The sequence below is a fragment of the Pleurodeles waltl genome, chromosome 1_1, assembly GCF_031143425.1.
Source record: "Pleurodeles waltl isolate 20211129_DDA chromosome 1_1, aPleWal1.hap1.20221129, whole genome shotgun sequence".
Lineage (NCBI taxonomy): Eukaryota > Metazoa > Chordata > Amphibia > Caudata > Salamandridae > Pleurodeles > Pleurodeles waltl.
This window is the reverse complement of record NC_090436.1, coordinates 566,683,447-566,700,720: the sequence shown is the minus strand read 5'-3', so window position 1 is coordinate 566,700,720 and position 17,274 is coordinate 566,683,447. Positions and strand designations below refer to the sequence as shown.

The following is a 17,274-nucleotide window of genomic DNA, read 5'->3' as shown; positions in this document are numbered from 1 at the left end:
CGCAAGATGATCCTCTCCTGCACCGCCATTCCTGTCTTCGCACCCACATAACCCACAAAGAGTTGATCATCCACCCAGAAATCTTTGGTATGATTAAGGTAGAATGCCAACGCTCTTTTTGGATCCAGACTGTGGAGTCTCTCCTCCTCATGAGAGGGATGTGGGGGTGCCTTAAAAGTATGCAAGGTGATTGACTGGCCTGCATGAAAAGGTGTAATCACTTTGGGAAGGAAGAAAGCCCTGGTACGAAGCACCACTTTGTCAGGATGGACAGCTAGAAAAGGTGGCTTCGGAAAGAGAGCCTGGAGATCACTCACTCTGCGAGCAGACGTGATGACAATCAAGAAGGCAGTTTAAGAGTCAAGAGCCGCAGGGAACAGTTGTGGAGCGGCTCAAAAGGAGCACACCTAAGATATGTGAGGATCAAGTTAAAATACCACTGAGGCATTATAAGCGGGATAGGAGGGAACATGTGGGAGAGTCATTTCAGAAACCTCCTAACAATGGGAGATATGATCAGGTTGGACTGGCAGACTTAGAAAGCCAGAGATGGCAGACAAATAACCCTTGAGGGTGCCCACAGCAGAGCCCTGCTGGGCAAGGGAGAGAATGAAGAGGAGAACCTCCGAAAGAGGTGCAAAAAGGGGGTCAACAGACTTTTTGATACACCATGCCATAAATTTGTTCCAACGACAGGTATATACCGTTTTGGTGGAGGGACGCCTGGCCGACAAGTTAACAACACAGACTTCGGGCAGAAGATCAAAAGCTATCAATTGCTGCCACTCAATCTCCACGCAAGGAGGTGGAGACAGAAGAGGTCCGGGTGAAGGACCGTCTCTTGCTGCTGCGACAGAAGTTCCTCCAGAAGGGGCAGTCTCATTGGAGGATCGATGGCCATGCTCAATAGCTTGGGATACCAGACTCTTCGTGCCCAGTCTGGAGCCACCAGGATTACTTGGGCCCAGTCATGCCTGATCTTCTTCAGAACTCTGGGCAGAAGTGGTATTGGCTGGAAGGAGTAAAGGAGGCCCAGAGTTCCAATCATGACGAAAAGCGTCACTGAGCGAGTGCCGACTTGGAAACTCCAACATGCCAAACAGCTTACATTGCACGCTCTCTGTGGACGTGAACAGATCTAAGCCACTGCTGAAAGAGACCTTGCGACACCTCTGGGTGGAGATGCCTTTCGTGATCGACTATGCATCGACAGCTGAGTTTGTCTGCTCTAGCGTTCAGACAGCCCGCCAGATGTTGAACCACGAGTGAAATGGCCTGATGTTCCAGCCATGTCCAGAGGCAAAGAGCCTCTTGACAGAGGGTCTACGACCCCACTCCACCCTGCTTGTTGCAGTACCACATGTGAGGTGGTGTTGTCGGTGGACACCTGCACCACTTTCCCTTTGAGAGAGGGAAGGAATGTTTTCAATGCAAGTCAGATCCCCTGGAGCTCCGAAAGGTTGATGGAGAGCCTGGACTCCGCCGGAGACCAGAGGCCTTTGATCTCTGCCTTTCCCCATGTGGCCGCCCCATCCCAGGAGAGACGCATCTGTCACTACTGTGAGATCTGGTTGGGGAAGGAAGAGATATCTGCCGTTGACCCAATCTGGATTCAATAGCTACCACTGCAGATCTAGTGCAGTCCCTTCCGAGATCTGGACCTTGTCATAGAGATTCCCCTAATGCGGCGCCCATTGGTACTTCAGGTCCCACTGCAGAGCCCGCATATGCCATCTGACATGCTGGACCAGCAGGATGCAGGAGACCATGAGGCCCAGCAGCCTCAGTCATTCTCACCAAAATCCAGGATAGAAGCTGAAACATCGAGATCATAGCCCAAACATCCAGGACTTGCTTTTCGGGAGAATAAGTCGGAAAGTGCACTGTGTGCAGAACAGCTCCCATGAAAGGAAGCATCTGAGCGGGAGTCAGGTGTGTTGGCATGTTTATAGTGAGCCCCAGCGAAGGCAGGAGGTTTGCTGTAGTCTGGAGGTGGGAGATGAAAGCCTGCGGCAAGTTTGCCTTTAACAGCTAATCATCCAGGTAGGGGAAGACTGAAACCTCTAACCTGCGCACATGAGCTGCAACCACTACCATCACTTTTGTGAGCACCCAAGGAGCACTGGTAAGGCCGAAAGGGAGTGCTATGAACTGAAAGTGCTCATGACTTATCATGAATCGCAAGTAACGTCTGTGGGCCGGCAGGACAGGAATGTGGAAATAGGTGTCCTGCAAGTCCAACAGTACCATCCAGCCTCCAGGGTCCAGGACAGACAGGACCTGAGCTAGAGTTAGCATTTTGAACTTCTCCTTCTTTAGGGAGAGATTCAGGGACTGGAGATCTAGGATAAGATAAAGGCCCATGTCCTTTTTGGGTACCAGAAAGTAGCAGGAATAACAACAATGACCTACCGCTGTTGCATGGATCCTCTCTATGGCACCCTTGGCCTAGAGATGCTCTACTTCCTCGCAGAGAAGTGCGAAATGATCCTCCGACAGATAATTGAATGATGGTGGCATGGTCGGAGGGAAAGTCTCATAGTGGAGTGAGCTGCCCCTTCGGATAATCTCCAACACCTACCTGTCCGTGGTGATGGATTCCCAGTGGGGCAGGTGATGGCAAATCCTGCCGCCAATTGGTCCAAGATGTTCCAACGGACTACGAAGGCTTGGAGGCAGTGGAGAGGGCGGGGTGGACTGGGTGGACCGCTGGCTCCCTGATCCACAAGCACGTGGGATCCTGCGTCTGCGCAGAGGCTGTGAAGTATCCACAGGTCGGGTGGCCGAGTGTAAATGAAAGCAGCTAGGTGCCCCTTCGGTAGCCATGAAAGGGGCAAAAGGGGACCTGCGGGGCGAGGAGCAGATACGAGGCCAAGGGACCGAGCCGTAGCCCGGGAGTCCCTAAATCACTCGAGCGCTTAGTCCGCTTTGTCTCCGAAGAGACGGGTGCCATCAAAGGGCATGTCCATTAGAGATTGCTGGACATCCCCTGAAAAGCCAGACGTCCTCAACCAGTGTGGCGCCCTAAGGCCACTGTCGATGCAACCTAGTGAGTCAGTCTTATCCAGTCTACAATGAATCGTGAACTTTGCTGCATCTGTCCCGTCAGTAACATCTTGTGAGAGAACGACCCGGGCCTCCTTCGGGACTCAAGGCAGCACCTGCACAACTGTATCCCAGAGAGTATGGGAGTGTAGGTCCAAAAGGCATGCACCACTAGACTGGCAAAAGAAATTATTTTCTTCCCAAGGTTATCCAGTCTTTTTGATTCCCTATCTGGGGGAGCGGAAGGGAATGCACCAGGTGATAAAGAAGCCTGGATCACAAGGCTCTCAGGTGTAGGATGTTGGGTCAGGAAATTTGGGGCAGAGGGCAACCATCCTAGTCACATGAGCCCCTGTGCTGGGTTTAGACTAGGTACCCAGTAGAACATCCATAAGGGCCTCATTAAAAGGAAGGAGGGGTTCCAAATTGGAAGCCCCAGGCTGAAGCACCTCAGTCAGGAGGTTAGTCCTGGCCTCCACAGAAGGACGCTCGAGGTCCAAAACTTCAGCAGCCCTTCTTACCACCATGGAGTATGCAGCTCCATAGCTACAGCAGGGGGAGAAAGGATGCCAGCATCAGGAGAGGTATCTAGTCCGCTAGCGTCCCTCAAATTCTGAAGCCAGTCCATGTCAGGGTCAAGCTGGGATTCTAAGAGGTCCAAGTGACCCAACTACACTATTCACATATCCATACCCATAGAAAGAAGGGTCTGGATCTGCCCTGGGCCTAGGAGAACCCATGGAAAACAGAATCTGCATCAAGCATGTCATTCTGGCTCCAGGTCATCGGGGATAAGTGTAGGATCTACGTTAATTGTGGGCTCAACCGGCGTCAGGAACGTCAACGTCTGTACTGGCGCCGGCGAAGAATGCGCTGGCACGACTGGCGTCGGTACAACCGAGGCCGAAGCCGCCAGCGTGGAGCCCGAGGGGGTCCTCACTGACTCGCCTGGGCCGAGGACAGGTCAGTCTGTCTAAAGATGAGGCACATGGCCTCATAAAACTCTTTCAACTGGGCAGGGGTGGCACCGGCTCTCGGAAAGTCAGGGAGGCGCAGACCTGACCCAGACGGAGGCAGAGTCCCAGAGCATCAACGCTGTTCCCGGGTCGCGTCGTCCGAGTGACGAGGTGAAGTCGAAGAACGTTTGGCCATCTTCATCTTCTTTCTTTTGTGACCCGATCATCCCCATGACTTGGAAGAAGAGGAGTGGTGATGACTCCACGAGCGGTCCTGTGACCTTCCTCTCAAAACGAGACTGGAAGGGGTGCCGGGCCGCCATGAGCTTCAGGGACCGCTCCTAAGCCTTTGGGTTCATGGCTGGACACTCGGAGCACGACTTTGGGTCGTTGTCGTGCTCCAGACACCAAAGGCAGACGAGAATCATTCGGTGACAGGAATCACAGAGTTTAAAACCGATCTTTCAAAAGTCATCAAAAAGTATCCAACAAAAGTGTTGCAGCTAATCTAAAAATCACTATGGGTAGCTCTTCTCCAGATCTGAGCGTAGGCTGGCGTGGAAAGAAAAGAACTGGTGTCAGCGCACTGGGGTGGTGTGCCTCTATACAACCGCAACATGAGCACCACAACGCCAATGGCACCCGCGGAGTCAACCAATGCCACCAGACAGCACGGAGGGGAACTGAACAAAATAAAATCTCCGGATCCAGTCTGAATTCTAAGGTAAGGAATCTGCAACTAAGAGTCTCTATCAGATCCATATGCTAATGCTTGGAATGGTTCAACAATACAAAACTATGAAAATGGAAGTACAAGCCAAAGCTCATGATTGTATGGGTTTGTTGTTTACCTTAGCTATATCTGTTCTTGGTTTGACAGCTTTCGTTCCTGTTCTCATGTTTGTCTCACATGGGAGCATTTTGGTCTCTTAGTGTTCTGAATGGATGCATTGTATCCTTTTATTGTGGACTTGGGGTGAGGGACATTATTTTAAAAGCACTGACGCCATAGGAGGGCAGGTATTTAAACTCCCTCAAGCTTCTACATCTGCCTTCCCCATCCCAAGGGACCCAGCAGTTGCAAAGGGTTATCAGGATGCTTGCTTGCAGTTTTGCCCTGACCTGAACGTACTTTTCACATTTGTTTTAAATAAATAACTTTTACCATTCTAAAATGGCTGTCCACCACGTTTGAATGTCAAATTAAGAGTGGCTGCTATGAATCACGAGGCATGCATGTTCGTCATGATGCTGTGCATTTTACCACTACTAACCAGTGCTAAAGTGGTTGTTCTCTCTCCTGTTCAAAAGGCAAGTTTGGCTTTCATCTAATTGGCATAAAGTCCCTGGTAAAGTGTTACTACCTATACCCAGGGCCTGTAAATTAAATGCTCCTAATGGGCCTGCCACGCTTATTGTGCTAACCACTTAAGTAGCCCTTAAAAACATGCCTTAGGCCTGACATTACAGATTGTGTGTAGTTTTGAACTGCCAATTAGACCTGGCAAATATATCTCCTGTCAGGCCTAAAACCTGCTTTTAAATATATATAAATGTCACCCTTAAGAGATGCCCTAAACAGATCAAAGGGCAGGGTGTGGTATACTTAAAATGTTGGGCAAGTACTTTAAAATTTTACATGTCCTTGTAGTGAAAAATTCAAAAATTCGTCTTTCACTCTTTTGAGGGAAACTCTCTCAGACAATAACATTAAGTAACCTTATTACATTTAATTAGTGATAACTTTTAATTGAGATCAGTTATGTAATGTTTACACTCAACAAAGTTGTAATTTAAAATCCTCTTTAATGATAAATATAGATTTGAAGCCACAAATCTGAAAATGCCACTTTTAGAAAGTTGTCATTTTTTTGTCCTTACAATTTGGTGCCTGCAACCTGTGTTCTGAGTCACATGAATAAGTGGAGTTAGCAGTTGGCCTTTGTGTATTCCTGTCAGACAGTAAGACAAAGGAGGAATAGATGTTGGCAGGAAGGGCCATCCTGCCAGGATGAAAGGGGTGAAGCTGTTCCCTGCCCTACTTACATTTTAAAGGTGCTGCCTCAGCACACTTACAAAGTCACTTCACACTAGGAGCCTGGGGAGAGAGGAAGGGAGTTTCAGAAGCATTTGTGGTGGGGGTTGGAGATTCCAGAATTTTACTCCATTTCAAAGCTGGTGCCAGGTATAAGAATAGGACCCTGAGACCCACTCTTCAGTACCCTCCTGGACATGTGGACATTCCAGAAGAAAAACTGCCCTGCTGCCAGAGGACTGCCCTGCTGCTTGAGGCCTGCTCTGCTCTCTGAGAAGGAAGACTCCTTTAATCCCACACAAACCAGAGGGGCTCCTAAAATCAGTTGGCCGACATCCTGTTTTGAGCTACAGGAACACAACAATCTTCAGGGGCCTCCCTCCAACTTCCCAGCTGGCCTGCTGCAACTGGACCTGCCTGAGTCCTGCTGGCATTTGCTAGACTGAGTACCTGATACTCAATTGGTACTTCCATCATAACCTGTACCCTTGGCTGGCATCAAAGAACACTACTCTGAAGAAAAAGGTGAAATATTAACATTTTGGGATCTTTGCGAACTGACTCATTTGTGCATGATCTTGCACCCACGACGAACGCCAATGCAAAGCTCTGGCGAACCTGACTCTGTAGAACATCAGCCACCAGCAACGACTGGCAACGTGAGAGCGGCACTTTGCGCTATAGCGTCAACAGCCCGCTGTGACTCTCAATGCGATTCCCCACCAAACAACGCCCCATTACACCTGACAGGATCTTCTTGCTATAGCAATGACCATGCATCGCGCTCTCCTTGCGGCCTCTTCCACTGCAAACTGGGCTTGTCGAGCCAGAGCTTGAGAAGAACAAGTTACTTACCTTCGGTAACGCATTATCTGGAAGAAACTCTAGCTGCAGATTCCTTACCTTTAGAATTTCCTGGCGTCAGCTTGGAATCCAGAATTTTTACAGAGAAATACCCTTGCGCATGCCATTCGGTGGCGTCGTTCAGATCCGCGTGGCGTCATCGGCATTGTTGGAGCCATCTGTGACGTCATGGTCACCAATAAAGGCACGAACCAGGCGTGCATCCGTCAGTTCCTTTTCCACAAACTTATGCACCAGAAAATCAGAGCCATGGAAAGAACTAACAGTTTGCCTGTGGTGTAAGGAATCTGGAGCTTGATAGAGTCTCTACCAGATAATGCGTTACAAAAGTTAAGTAACTTGTTCATCTGATAGAGATTTCTAGTTGCAGATTCCTTACCTTTGGAATAGATACGCAAGCAATAACCTCCTGGCGATGGGCTGCGGAAAGATCATCTCACACTAAAAATCCTGTAGGACCGAATGGGCAAAGTGCCTGTCTATTCGGACCCGATTGTCCAGGCAGTAATGTCTCGCAAACGTTTGCACGGACACCCACATCACTGCCTGACAGATGTTCAGGACTGGACCACCTCATGCTAACACAGTGGTAGCAGCCTTTCCACTGGTGGAATGAGCTCTCAAGCCCTCAGGAGGCTGCTTCTTGACCATTGCATAGCAGATCTAAATGCAGAGAACGACCCAGCGGGAAATGGTTTGCTTCTGCACTGCCCCACCTTTCTTTGCTCCCACCTACCCCACAAAGAGTTAGTCATCCACCTGGAACTCTTTTGTGTGGTCAAGGTAGAACAACAACGCTCTTTTTGGATCCAGCTGGTGGAGTCGCTCCTCTTCTTTAAAGGGATGCGGTGGAGCAAAGAAAGTGTGCAGGGTGATGTTCTGACCCAGGTGAAATGTATTATGCCACCCAGGGAAACCCCTCACCAAGCACATGTACACTGCCTTTGCAGCTGGTGTGTGTTGGTGGGGAGAAAAAGACCAAATCAGTTAAGTCAAGTCAGGTCAAGTTTATTTTTATTTTGGTAAAAATAAAATACCATAAAAGCACATTTACAAAACACTTTGATACATTTGAGAATTATAGCCCAGTTATATAACAAGACTTCAGGAGGACAACACACCTCCTATTCTCATTTGTATGCTAATATTCATGAATTATATATAAAAAATGTAACTATCAAAGTGCAGTTATAAATTACACTCCAAAGATTTACATCTGATGTGCCAGATTGCCTCCAGAAATGTTGCCACTACGCATACCACAGACTCGTGGGATTTGATTTACAAATCCTAAGGGCTAATAACCGATTCATAAAACCCATGGATCTGCAAAGTGGTATAATCCAACATGCCCTCTGCTTTGGAAAAGACCAAATCAACATGGCACCCTTCTCAGGGTGCCATGCCCACAAACCACTGCCTGTGGCATAGATAAGTCACCCCTCTATCAGGCTTTACAGCCCTAAGGCAGGGTGTGCTATACTACAGGTGAGGACATAGCTGCATGGGCAATATGCCCCTACAGTGTCTAGGTCCATTCTCAGACCTTGTAAGTGCAGTGTTGTCATATAAAGTACATGGGCTGAGAGTTTGTCATTATGAACACCACAGCTCCATAATGGCTTCACTGAAGTCTGGGAAGTTAGGTATCAAACCTCCCATCACAATAAACCCACACTGATGCCAGTGTTGGATTTATTGAAAAATGCACCCAGAGGGCATCCTAGAGATGCCCCCTGTATTTTAGCCAAACTTCTAAAGCAGTTCTGATCAGTCTGTGCCAGTCTGCCACTTCCAGATGAGTTTCTGACCACATGGGGTGAGAGCCTTTGTGCTCTCTCTGGCCAGAAACAAAGCCTGCACTGGGTGGAAGTGCTTCACACCTCCCCCTGCAGGAATTGTAACACCTGGCAGTGAGCCTCTAAGGCTAAGGCCTCTTGTTACAGTTCCCAGGGCACTCCAGCTAGTGGAGATGCCCACCCCCTGGACAAAGCCCCACTTTTGGTAGCAAGTCCAGCAGGAAAATTAGGGAAAACAAGGAGTGACCACTTCTGCTGGGACCACTCCTAAAGTGACCCCCACTCCTTGCAAAATGCTCCATCTTGTTTTGGAGGACAGGGACCAAGAGGGTTAGGTTTGTGTCCCCATCTCCAAAGGGAGCGGACACTGGAAAGGTGTAGTTATCCTCAGGAAAAGCAGCCATTTGCTACTGCTCCTGACTCTAGCTCGTCAAAATCCTGGTGACCTCAAGAAGAAGAAAGAAAGCAAGAAGGACTGCTAATTTGACCCCCAACAGAGACGATTGAAGGCACCAACTGACTTGGCCTCAGCCCTGCAATCCTGTCTCCAGCTTCTGAAGCCCTGCAAACAAAAGGGGATGCATCCTGCAGGACCAGCGACCTCTTAAAAGCCTCAAGAGGAGTGAATGCACCCCAGAGGACCAACATCTCACGTGGACAGCAGCTTTGTTTAGAAATAAACCCCAGCAAAGGACTCCAGAATCGCCATGGATCTGCGAATCCTGTCCATTCTGCACCCCTAGGTCTGTCCTCTGAAGACACAGATACTTACCTGCAAGCAGGCCTGATTCTGAGTGCCCCCAGTCTCCATAGGAGCCCATATTAAATTGACCTCAACTTTGACCTCTGCACCCGACCAGCCCTGTGTTGCTGGTGGTGTGTGTTTGGGATTAACTTGAACCCCAACCTGTGGACATCCTAACTCCCGGAGACTGGAACTGTAAGTCTTGTACTTACCTTGAATCTGTGCTAACTTTTCTCCCCCCTAGAACTGTACTGGTCTGAATATTGCACTGTCAAATTTTAAAACAGATTATTGCTATCTATTCAAAAACCATATCACTTGCATAATTGAAACAAAGTGGTATTGATACATATGTTGGATACTTACTTGCAAATGCACTTTCCTGCAACTTGAATCTTGTGGTTCTAGAATAAAGTAACAAAGTATATTTTTGCTATATAAAAACCACTGGCCTGGAGTTAGTCACTGAGTGTGTGCTTCATTTATTGCCTGTGCATGTACAGCAAATGCTTTGCACTACCCTCCGATAAGCCTAACTGCTTGACCACACTACCACAAAAGAGAGCATTAGTATTATCTACTTTAGCCTCTGTGCGCACTATATCTCATTTTGATACAGTATAAAAAGAGTCAGCTTCCTTCGATAAAGACCAGTATGGTCGCTAGTCCCTCAGCAGTCATCTAAAATTCTTAATTTCACACTCAGTGCAGTTTCAGATCCATGCCTGGTTATAAACCAGAACGAAAGCCATATTGTTCAAGGTCAGCCTGGAGTTGACTAAACACATATTATTAAAATACCTCTGCAAGCATGAACTTGGTCATAGGACTGTCTTGTTTGCTTAATTATAAGTCGAAGTTAGTAAGCATGCTCACAGTCCTGTACAAATTATAAAGCGGTTTGTAAAAGCAGTTCAAATCAACATGTATGCATTTCTGTATCAGTCAAGTTTAGAAAAACTATAAAGAGTGGAAGGCTTGAGGATATGTGGGCAGGACTAGGACCGAGTGTGCCAATCAGATTTGATCATCTGCTCAACCTTTCTCTTTATTGCTATTGCATGACAGCAGGACATTCCTTAGTGACAACACCTAGAGATCTAGCGAAACAAATGAACAAGTTACTAGGGCATATAGATGTACAGGAGAGAAAATAACCAAACAACAGTGCCTCATAAGATAACTTGGCCATAAACACTATTTGCTTGAAAGAGAATATTCAGTCGTACCTTCCTCTTCACTTGAAGTCTTTGGACAACCATGAGGGAGGTAGGTCAACTGGACTTTACGATTAATTCCTGAAAAATGTCCATACCTAACAAACACAAAATGAAACAGAACACTGGCTTTTAATCTGTGAAATTTTAACAAGTAATTCATACACAAATAAAATGCAGAACTAGAACAAATATGTAAATTGAAAAATGGGACAAAAGCTTTTCATTTTCAAAAGACTAAGATTTGCAAAAATGTTCCACTAATGTTACAAGTTCTCTTCTAATTCCTAACATTTCTGCAACATGCTGCAAAACTGAAGATGGTGACTGGCATTACACATTGCCCTTTTTGCGTAGACTATGATTTGCAAATGTTTTAAATCACAGGTCTAGATTTCATTAACACGAAAGTTGGGAGGCAAGCCAGAAATGCTTAACCTCCATTTTACTTTGCCTTCAAATGTGACCTCACTTGGCAACAGCTTTTCAAACTTTTTAGTTTTTCAAATGGAGAAGAATGGAAGCATTTACAAGGTCTGTAGAAACAATCACGGAATACGATACTATACCACTGCACTTTTATAAGCTTTCCCTTAAATTCAAAATCAAAACCAGACTATCGAATGCCAGGTTCACATCTCAATCAGCTTATATTTATCAAATAGGTGCTGGAAGAGATGAGTGTGAGGAAGTGTGAGATGCATTTTTAATGCTCAGTTGCCTTTTTTCCTTTTTCCACAAGGCCGAGTAGTCTGTTGAATCTTCATTTTTCAAGGGTCCAGATCTTGTTGGAGTGACATTAGATGAAGGAGGTCGTCTAACCTAACACTACATTGACTATTACTGTTCTTCATTGCAGTCAGGCCTCTAATGGCTTTCTAAATTTTGAGAATAGTTCCATTTATCAACAGGAGAAGGCAGAGTACTGGGATCCATGAGGAAGCTGGTAGATCCATCTTAATGCTTTTGCTTCTTATGAGCATGCAGGTATAAAATATTCACTTCCTCACCATTAATCATTTTCATGTGTCATAGTCAGACATAATACATTATCACGGGGTAAGTATTAAGCATAAAAAGTGTTCTTTTAAGTGGAGACAAATACAAAATAATACACCATATATAAATGAACAACGGGGTATACGTATAGTTCCAATCAAATATAGCAATGACAGTATCCCGAGCAAGATATGAAATAATTACAGTAATAAAATAATGACAATAGAAATAGTCTATAAGAACCCATTACTTAAAAGAAAGGTGTAAGAAATGCCAGAAAAACATGGAAGCATTAGAAAGTGCTAGCTCAGAATAACAAAGCAGTGGATGGATGGTAAGAGGCCATGGGTGAGATGTTACTCATAAAGACGCCACTTTTATAAACAACACAAATTGATGGCTCTGCTCCAAATGCTAATGTATTTTGCAACTTTGTTGCATTTTATAGTAAAGGCCTATTACACATTATTCCAGATCTCACAGAGAAATCAAGCCCTTCAATCCTATATCTGTGATGGGATTCATGATTCATTTTTAAGGGCAGTGCGATTTTACGTTCAGCATAAAATAAATAATTCTGTACAATTTATGTACAACCAATAACAAGGCAAAGATACATCTTTATATCTTAGACAGAGGTACTATAAAATCACTGTTTCCACTACAGGTGTGTCAAATGCTATGTGCATTCAAAGAAGATGAGCACAATTATAATTTTTCAATCCCAACATCCATGAACATTTATATGCACATTGAGTTTTTTCCTAGGTTTTGGCCACATTTTTGAAGACAGATTACTATAATTATACTAATTTACATCCATAGCAAATGAAAATCAATTGACAATGTCTTTCTATCTATGTCAACCAGAGCATTTTGAAAGTTCCTTATACTTTGTTTCATCTTCCAGAGCTATAGATGCAAACATTAATAAGGGACATATTTCTAAGAGGGCTCTGTTGCTAAGTGGTGGGTGATATACTTACATCTCCAGCACAGTTTTTAACTGCTCAAGTTTTGCTTTGCTTTCTTCAATTTCAGAGTCGTTGTTTTGACCAAGTTCAGCGAGAAGGTGACGTGCAATGTCCAAAACTTCCTACAAAATATAAAAAATTTGAACAAAGAAATCAAATACTGCAAAGATTTTACTTAGCCCATGTGCAGACTAATAAATGTGAACAAAAAAGCATTTTACTTGCCTGTAACTGTTTTGGTTTCTTTAGTTTTAATTTTCCAGTTTTGTATCCATTGCATTTCTCAAAGAGATCAAAAAACCTTAAAATAAAAAAGATAAGTCAAAAAGCAGCATGGCATAAGAATGAATTAGCCAAATGTACTTTGCCAACATACAACATTAGGTTTTTGATCAGTTAAAACAGATAATATATAAGCCCCTTCTTTTTTCATTACTTTTAACCTTTTGTATGTGGCCGCATTCAAGAACCAATAAACATTTCAGGCCAATTTTAGTCAATGGCAAGGGCATTCAAAGGTTCAAGGGAAAGTAAGGGGCTCTTACAAATTTATGATGCTCAAGCCCCACAGTGGGCCACAGAAAATATTTAATCTGGCAGAATCCATGGGTCACAAAAGAAAAACATATTTCTTAAATGAGTCTCGTTTTCACAGCGTCAATGCATAATGGCCACTCTCTTCGAAAAAGGAATTGGTGGTCTATTGCAATTCATGAGAAAAAAGGCCCATTTCTTCACAACTGACAGTATGAACACAGTTGTGCAAAGCCTGAATTACCAAACTTCTCATTCTCAAAGATCTTTAAAGTGTAGGCTAATCAATCTGGATTAAAAAATGTTAGGAAGTTGTGAGAAAATTAATTATTAATTTGGAAAGGGCCAACTAACCAACTCATGACACGATCTAGTTAGGTGACACCACAGCTTACCGTGAAACTTTGCTTTTCTCAAAAGAAACGTGTGAAATGTTCAATCATTACAATTAAGAAAACATCATCTTAAAATTCACAAACCAATTTGGAAAAAATAAAAATCAAGAAAAATGTAATAACTACACTGACGTGAAAACAGTTTAAAACTGGATTACGAGAACTAATGATCTGAAGGTAAAAAACAGAGTGCCAATCACAGTCAATGTTGTAGCTGACTGCAATCTAGGTGTGAATTAAGGCTAACTGCACTGCGGCTAACTGTCAGGTAAGCTTGAGGGTCACACAGGTCAAACGTTTTACCTTTGGACTTACTCATTTTCTTAAAGTGCAACTCCTCCATCAAGGGAAGACAGGCTGACTAGAAAATACATTTCTGACCACATGGATACCTTGTTGACTACATCCTTCTTGCTTTGATGGGGATATACCCTGACTGACCCTCAAAGTCAGAAAGTGCAGCTTGACCTCACACTAAAGCAGGCAGATCTGGCATTAAAGCTTCAACCTGTTTTTTGTGTATTCATATCTGGAACGGTTTTGCCACCTCAATCCAGTCTGAAGTCCATTTAGTTTATTTTTGGTTCTCTTACATCTTCATCAAAGCAAGAAGGCTGTAGTCGACAAGGAAATTCATGAGGTCAGAAATTTATTTTCTGATCACGGAGTAGCCTTGAACTTTACTGGAAAAAGAACCGAGCAGGCTAATCTGGTAACCTGTTAGTTGAGGAATATTTGTATAAAGATATTTTAAACCTAAACTCTTTTTTTCAGCATTTCATCCATGCAATCATCTTCAGAGTTGAATAAATAAAGATATTTTCATATGGTAGTGTTTTTTTCTTCCTGTCAGCAGGCGGTTCCTCAATTAGTGGTTAGATCTCAGTTCTGGCTTCTAGTTATGCTGGATGCATTTTTTGTTTTTTTAGAGCTTTTATCATCTGATAAGCATCTAACACTCTTGTTGGTAAACATCACTGTTGAATATCACAATGGCACCCACTTTGTCAGCGGGCAAAAAAAAAAGTGATGCCCTTGAGCTGTAAGATCTGTAAAGCTGATCTCATCATTATCATACACAGCTTTATTCGGTTATATTCAACCATCAAAGCAATAACATCATAGAAATACAGAAATAAAATCAATTTCAAGAAGAGAGGACACAACTATCGTGCTATCAGAAATAACTCAGGAGGAGAATAAAAGCATAAATACTTAAAATCATAAGCATACTTCCCCGCAAATTGTATTTAACCACCTGAAAGCCCATTTCTCTTAGCAGTCTCATTAACAGCTGGTGAGCAATCACAGTAATCTTAAAAGACATATTAGTCAGAAATAAATAATTAAAACTATAAAACTTAGAACTAGTCATTATAGTTTTTTAGATAACGTGTGCGTATGTACCATGCGGCCGCAAGGAACTTGCTGACCGCACAGAACAGGGAGCGGTGGTATCCCTCATCATAATCTTTAGGGCATCTTTGCAATGTCTCATGCCAATATTCCTACAAATTGGGCGTAGCCACTTCCGCCGTGCAATCCTATATGTGGGGCATATAAACATAAAATGTACTACGGATTCTGGAGTGCAATTACAGCTGGGACATAAATTAGTTGTTGTAGCAGAACTCCATGTGCTGTTAAAAGATTTAAGAGGTAAGCATCCATACCTGAGCTGCATATATAAACTTTTGCTTAGCGGGTCAGAAACTGAATCCATAAATGGTTCAAGATGAGGATACCACTTGAGATCAAGAAATTGGGATGTCAGTCTGCCATGTGACATATGTAGCAGGTAATTTTCCCTGACATACGTCCAATAAGCTGTTTAAGTGTTTCTTTTGGTCCCTCCTTAGACTGTAAGGTTGACTCCAAAAGTTTTTAAGACCCAAAATAGGAAACCAATTTGAGATATGCTTAAACCAAGCAATGGAAAGTGCATTGGGTCTATCTAGAATATTTTGGAGGGACTCCTTGTATACAATTAGTTCAGGAGTAGTCCAGATGCGTACCCAGAAAAGCAGGGGTCTTAGGACAATTACATCTGAGATACGCGAAAGACCAAGGTCCCAAAACATTGGAGAGTTTACTTACATTAGAAAATCCCCAAATTTCTGCCCCATAAACCACAGCACCCTGGGCCTTTGCCAAATAGATTTTAATGGCTGGAGAGACCGCTCTCTCTCTGGTGGATTTATGAAAACGCAAAATGGCCCCAGATCTGTGCGATAAAAGGGCTATGCTTTTATCAATCTGAGCCTCCCAATGCACATTATTGCTGAATCTTACCCCCAGGTAATCGATGGAACATACCTTACATAGGGGGGTCCCGTGTGAAAGATGGTATATCTCTTAATATTACCACAAACCAAGGTCATAAGTTTGGTTTTATTATGATTAAGCTCCAATCCGTAGTCGACACAGAATGAGCTAAACCTGTCCATTAGGACCTGAAGACCCATAGGAGTTTTGGAAATCAAAAGGGAGTCATCAGCAAATAATAAGTTCTGGATTTTTTGATTGTTGAAGGAGGGTGCGCCATTACGGCAATCAGATATGGCTTGCACTGCCTCGTTGATAAACAGGGTGAAAAGAGTCGGGGCAAGGACACAACCTTGGCGTGCCCCTCGCCTAATGTCTATTCTATCGGTAAGTTCCCCCTGGCTACCCCATCTTACTCGTGCATATGTATTCTCATGCAGCCTTTGGATTAAGTGCACTAGGTTTTTTGGGGCACCAATTTTGTTCAAGACTTCCCATAGCTTCTCTCTTGGAACAGGTCGAAAGCAGATCTTAAATCTACAAAAGCAACGTACAATTTTTGCTTGGCTATGGCAACATATTTCCAAAATAGCAATGAAAGCCTAAAAACTTGGTCCATGGTACTGATTTTTGGGCAAAAGCCAGCCTGAAGAGGGGATAAAATCTGGTTATCCTGGACCCATTCCGTGAGCCTGTCTAAGACTTGCTTAGCAAAGATCTTTTGCAGGTTATCAATGAGGCTGATTGGCCGATAATTAGCTGGCGAACCCACATCACCTTTCTTATGTATAGGAATTATTTCTGCCCCATGCCACGAGTCTGGGATGGGACTACCTGCTGCTATAGCATTTGACAGTGCATTTATGTACCATGCCCATATGATGGGTTCAGATTTAAACAGGTCCCCCGGTATCTTGTCAGGGACAGGGGCTTTCACTAGTCTCATGGAATTGATGGCTGCTGTTGTTTCATCTATTGTAAAAACAATGTCCTCCACTGAACTTTTATCGGAAGCTCTGTAGTCAACGCACCCAATATCTACAGGGTCCTGTTGAACAGGGGAAGCATAGATCTCTGAAAAATAAATCACCCATCTTTCAGGCTCAATCTACATGCTTATATTATCATTGCCCCCTCTTGATCTACAAGCCAACAACCTCCAGAAGGAACCATCATCTCGGTTCTTAACTGCATCCAACAACCTCTGCCAAATCTCATGTTCCCAGCTTTTTTTAGCTTGTTCCAGGGACCTAATATACCTGAGTCTGGGGTTCCTAATCTCCCCCTGTGAATGATTTTTTTTAAAGCAACTTTTAAATTGGATCTTGCACAAACACAATCCTTGTTATACCATTCCCTACTTGGAATATTGCCGGGTGTCTGCTTAGAAGAGGATTCCTTATAAAAGATACCCTGAAGGGTACCTACCATTTATGTATGAATAGC

General features: G+C 44.1%; 1 protein-coding gene across 1 annotated transcript in view; it reads right to left on the bottom strand.

The window, feature by feature from the left end:
• PPIP5K2 (diphosphoinositol pentakisphosphate kinase 2) overlaps positions 1–17,274 on the bottom strand; it is a 1,112,711-nt gene that overhangs the window by 834,881 nt on the left and 260,556 nt on the right. Inside the window, exons 12-14 of the mRNA XM_069226183.1 lie at positions 12,860–12,935; positions 12,647–12,756; positions 10,674–10,759 (exon numbers count right to left, since the gene is read on the bottom strand). Coding sequence (XP_069082284.1) covers positions 10,674–10,759; positions 12,647–12,756; positions 12,860–12,935 — 272 coding nt within the window. The remainder of the gene's footprint in view (positions 1–10,673; positions 10,760–12,646; positions 12,757–12,859; positions 12,936–17,274) is intronic.